Source organism: Venturia canescens, chromosome 5 (assembly GCF_019457755.1).
Source record: "Venturia canescens isolate UGA chromosome 5, ASM1945775v1, whole genome shotgun sequence".
In the NCBI taxonomy this organism is placed as follows: domain Eukaryota; kingdom Metazoa; phylum Arthropoda; class Insecta; order Hymenoptera; family Ichneumonidae; genus Venturia; species Venturia canescens.
In genome coordinates, this window is record NC_057425.1 from 21,870,093 (window position 1) to 21,875,111 (window position 5,019).

The 5,019-nt window shown below is 52.4% G+C and overlaps 1 protein-coding gene across 1 annotated transcript; it reads right to left on the minus strand.

The window, feature by feature from the left end:
* Positions 1–1,033: 1,033 nt before the first annotated feature.
* On the minus strand, positions 1,034–4,811 carry LOC122411391 (uncharacterized). The gene is made up of 2 exons (XM_043420139.1): positions 1,758–4,811; positions 1,034–1,696 (listed from the first exon to the last, which is right to left on the minus strand). The coding sequence occupies exons 1-2, from the start codon at positions 4,809–4,811 to the stop codon at positions 1,034–1,036; spliced, it is 3,717 nt and encodes a 1,238-aa protein (XP_043276074.1).
* Between the last annotated feature and the right edge of the window lie 208 nt (positions 4,812–5,019).

Genomic DNA, 5,019 nt, shown 5'->3' on the forward strand with positions numbered 1-5,019 from the left:
CATCGATAAGATCAGCGTATCACAAGCACTAAATCATAACAAAGGGTCAATCGTAGAGTTGCTGCGCCACTTTCGTAAAACCGACGAATATATAGCAAAAGTTGATGAGCAGTGGAATCAAATCCACCTTTTGAAATGGAAAGAAACTAAAAGTACGAAGCATTTTTGGTATGAAGTTTTAGAGCACAAGGACGCGTTAGGACAACCGAGATTTGTCGAATTGGCAACTTTTGCTATATCTTTGTTAATTTTACTTCACTCCAACGCTGATGTAGAGAGATTGTTTAGCAGTATGAACATCGTGAAATCTAAGCAGAGAAATCGAATGAAAAGTCAATTATTGACTTCGATTTTGCGAGTGAGAGCAGGTTTGACGCGCGCAGGAAAATGCTGCAACAATTATGAAATTCCGGTTGATGTATTAAAAAAAATTGGGACAAGGCAAGCTTATGATTCCGAGCAGTCTGAGCACGATGTCAGCGTTGCTGCTTTGGAATTGAACTTGGACTCTTCTCAAGGAGAGTAATAGAAAGTTGTTTGTGCAAGGAGTCTGGTGTAGGTGGTAAATAATAAATGCGGCGGAGAATAGCGACAAATTGTAAGTAGATTTATTTGTGAGACAACTCCCGATGATACCGTACAATGAGTCCCGATAATTGTTGAGAAAGAGCCCGGCGAGTTGCCCGATGATGAAAATGGCGAGTTGACCCGGTGTTCGTCGAGCACGTGCGAGACGAACAAGATGGACGACCGAAGCGTGCTTGTGAGAAAGAACCCGATGATTTTTAGAGATATACCGTTAAAATGAGTCCGAGAGAATGTTCCGTTAAATGCGCAGAGTCCGTGTAATGATTTGAACCGAAAATGAATAAGAGAACCCGAATTTGATACCGAAAACTGGTGAGAAGGTGAGATGCAGTGATTAGCCGTATTGCACGCTTCAGCGACCGGATCAAGACTGAGGCATCAATCATGGAGATCGATGATGAAGCCCCGCGCACATGCGCGGTGTGCTTCCCCGGTCCCGTGCTAATTACTGCCCAGGAGGTGGCGACGCCCCCCGTGAGCACGTGAAACGACCACCCGACTGCTCTAATTGCACGCGCCCAAAATGTCCGAACCCGCGAACTGGCGACGCCAGCGGCGGAGCGCGAGTGACGTGTGACGTGTTTTCGTTCATGAGTAGAACCATAGACCCGACCCGGATGTCGTGACTCGGATGATGCCATTTTGATATAGCCTGCTGCCGTTGCAGGTATCCCGATGACCAATGCTCCCAGTAGTATTGAACCCGTTCCTGGAGCCATTGCCACCGTGTGAGGCGACCTTGAGGCACATCCCGTAATGAGGGCTCAGGAATGGAGGTGAGTGTGTCCCCGATGAGAAAATGCCCAGGGGTGAGAACCGAATAATCATCCGGGTCATCCGACAGAGGCTCCAACGGCCGCGAGTTGAGTATGCCCTCAATTTGTGTGAGAAGAGTCGTAAATTCTTCAAACGTGAGACTGGCATCCCCAATCGTCCGCCGGAGATGATACTTGACCGATTTTACTGCGGCCTCCCATTTTCCGCCCATATGAGGTGCCCCCGCTGGGTTGAACACCCATTTAATCCCGTCAGTTGCCCCAGTGTGCTGAATGAGTTCGGATTCCCGTGTACCCGTGTTGAATAATTGTCGTAGCTCCGCTGCTGCACCCTGAAAGTTGGTTCCGCAATCACTTTGGATCGTGTGCGGAATCCCGCGTCTGCCCGTGAACCGTCCTGAGTGCTGCGAGGAACCCGTCCGTGGTTAAATCTGTAACAACTTCAAGGTGCATAGCGGAGGTAGCGAAACAAACGAAAATGCACAACCAGCCTTTGTGACATTTGCTCCCGCGCCCGCGCCAGCTTTTGAGTGAAACTGGCCCCGCGTAGTCGACCCCCGAGAAGAGAAACGGCCTTGCCGGCGTAACCCGTGAGATTGGCAACTGACCCATTAGTTGCTGGGCCTTGAGCGCCCGGAAGCGCGCGCACCGCACGCAACGCAAAATGTATGAGCGTACTGGCCCACGCCCGCCGATGATCCAGCAGCTCTGCCGTAGATAAGCCAGAGTGAGTTGAGTCCCGCCGTGAAGAGTGCGCTCGTGGGCATCAGCGATGAGAAGTGCTGTAAGTGGTGAGTCCCGAGGGAGAATGACTGAGTGTTTGTTATCAGGTTGTAAGGCTGAGTGCTTCAGCCGTCCTCCCACCCTGAGAATGCCTTGATGATCTATGAAGCCCGTTAATCGCGTGATCGGATGCGATTTCGGGAGAGTGTAGCCAGATGTAAGTGTTTTGAGCTCTGAAGTGAAGTATGCTCCCTGAATGGCTTTCACCCAATAAAGCCGTGAGTTCTCCAGGTCTCCCGGTGTGATGTTGGCTGAACCCGATGTACCGTCGCCCGCTCCTTTCAGGTTTGTAATCACCTTGAAGAGCCATGAGGTGATTCGCAACAACCATGTGAGAGATGAGTACTTCAAGATGAGATCGTAAACCGGTGAGGGTGATGTTGCGAGTGAGAGTGTAAGACCTGGCCGCTCTTTGAGCGCCGCTGCGTCCCCCGTCCCGATGCGTTGAGTTGGCCAATGGAATGAGTCTTTTGCTAACCAGTGAGGCCCGTCCCACCATGATGAATGTCGCGCGAGTTGTGAGATGGTTAGCCCCCATGATGCGCAATCCGCTGGATTGTCGCGACCCGGTGTGAATCTCCATTGGGCCCGTGGCACGAGCTCCTGTGCCAGTGATACTCGATTCCGAACAAAATCCTTCCACCGTGAAGGATGAGAAGTGACCCTAGTGAGCGTTACCATTGAGTCCGTCCATAGGTGTACCCGTGAGTCATCAAGGCCCAGCACGTTTTGCACGTGGTGTGTGAGTTTAGCAAGCAGCACCGCTGCTGCGAGCTCCAACCGAGGAATTGTGAGCCGTTTGATCGGTGTGACCTTAGTCTTAGGGCAGACTAGTGAGACCGTTGTTTGATTACCCGCGCCCGAAACCCGAACGTACACAGCTGCGCCCATTGCTAGTTGAGATGCATCCGAAAACCCGTGTAGTTCGACCGATGTACCCGTCGCGATGTTGAGCCACCGTGGTACCGAAACCGTCCCGAGATGCGATAGTTCCTGCCGAAACGCGACCCAGGAGTTGCGAACTTCCGTTGACACGAGGTCGTCCCAATTTAACTTTTCTAACCAAAGCCTTTGTAAGAGAATTTTGGCTCGAATTGTTACCGGTGAGAGAAAACCCAGTGGATCATAGAATTGTGCGATCTCCGAGAGAATGATGCGTTTCGTGATCCCGTCCCCGGCTGTGTACTTGTGAACCGTGAATTTGAACACGTCCGTGTGAGGAAGCCATGCGAGACCAAGGACTTTTGTCTCACATTCTTCAAATACCCGAGCGTTTTCCGTTGATGCGGTCGCCCCGACCGCCGTGAGAAGCTCCGGATGATTGCTCTGCCACTTGGCCAGAGGAAAGCAGCCCGTTGTACAAATCCCCATGAGTTGCTCCGCTTGCGTGATGAGATCTGCGAGCTGGTCAGCACCGCCGTAAATATCGTCCACATATCGCCCCTTTGTAAGAGGGGCGACAGCTTCGGGATATTTCCCGCCCTCGTCTGTAACCAGTTGATCCAGGGCCCGTCCCGCGAGAAATGGTGCTGACCGAGTACAGTAAGTGACCGTGGTGAGATGGAATGGAACGACCCGCCCGCCCTCGTCCACCCATAAAATGCGTTGTAAGTCCCAATCACTTTCGTGAACCCGAATTTGCCGGAACATCTTAACGATGTCGGTCGCGAAGACGAAACGGTGTCGTCTGACCCACAAGAGAACGTCCGAAATATCCCGCTGCAGTTTCGCGCCCGTGTGCAGAATGTCGTTAAGCGAAATTCCCGAATCTGTATTGCACGACCCGTTGAATACAACACGTAACTTTGTGGTGAGCACCCCGTGGTGCGGCAAGTAGTAAATGGGCTCGAGCGGGGCGTGATTGCCCGAGACTCGAGTCATGTGCCCCAATGATTCGTATTCCCCGAGAAACGTGTCGTAGAGGCCCTTGTAGCTTGAATCCCGATTGAGTTTGCACCGTAGTCGATGGAGACAAGAAGAAGCTGTGTGAAAGGACCCGCCCAATGTCCCCGATGCGGATTGAACCGGCAATCTGACGACGTACCGCCCGTCTGAGTCCCGTTTGTGTGTCGTCAAGAAATGAGTCTCACATTCCTGCTCGTCAGGAGTGAGATGCGATTCGCCCGAGCCCGAGACTTCTTCCTGTACCCAAAACTGTGTGAGGAGATCCTGAAGCTCCTGATACCCGTGATCCACTGCAGCGTGATGAACCAACCCGGCTGACTGTTGAGAAGAGTCCATAGGACCGAGAACGATCCACCCGAAAACCGTATTCTGTGCAATCGGTGTGCCGTGAGGCCCCCGCTTGATCTGCTCCCGAATGAGTTGCCCATAGATGTCAGCCCCGAGAATTAAATCGATGGACCCTGGTAAGAGAAATTCCGGGTCTGCAAGTGGAAGACCTTGCAGATGAGAAAGTGAGATGTTAGGAGGTGTAAATGAAGGGAGAGTAGGCATTAACTTTGACAAAATGTGAGCTTTTATTGAGACAATGTCCGATGAGTGTATAGACCGAAGCTTTACGCTAACCACCCCGCGCGTGTGGCCCGAATGCGTCCCGCCGATCCCGATGATCGGTGTTACCGATGCTTCCCGGTGAACCTTGAGTTGCTGCACGAGAGAAGCAGTGATGAATGTGATCTCCGCGCCCGTGTCGATCAACATTCGTACCCGGTGAGAAGCCCCGTGTGGTGTGATGAGGTTAGCTTGACCCGTTGCGAGAAGAACTGCCGGCCTGGCAGCTCCCGAGGCGGACAAAGTTAATGCCCCGTTGTCTCATGCGGAGCTTGATGAGGATGGTCCCGCCGTAGAGGCTCCCGATGCCTCGCCCGACTTGACCGAACGTGATGGTGCAGGAGTGCTCCCGTCCCGA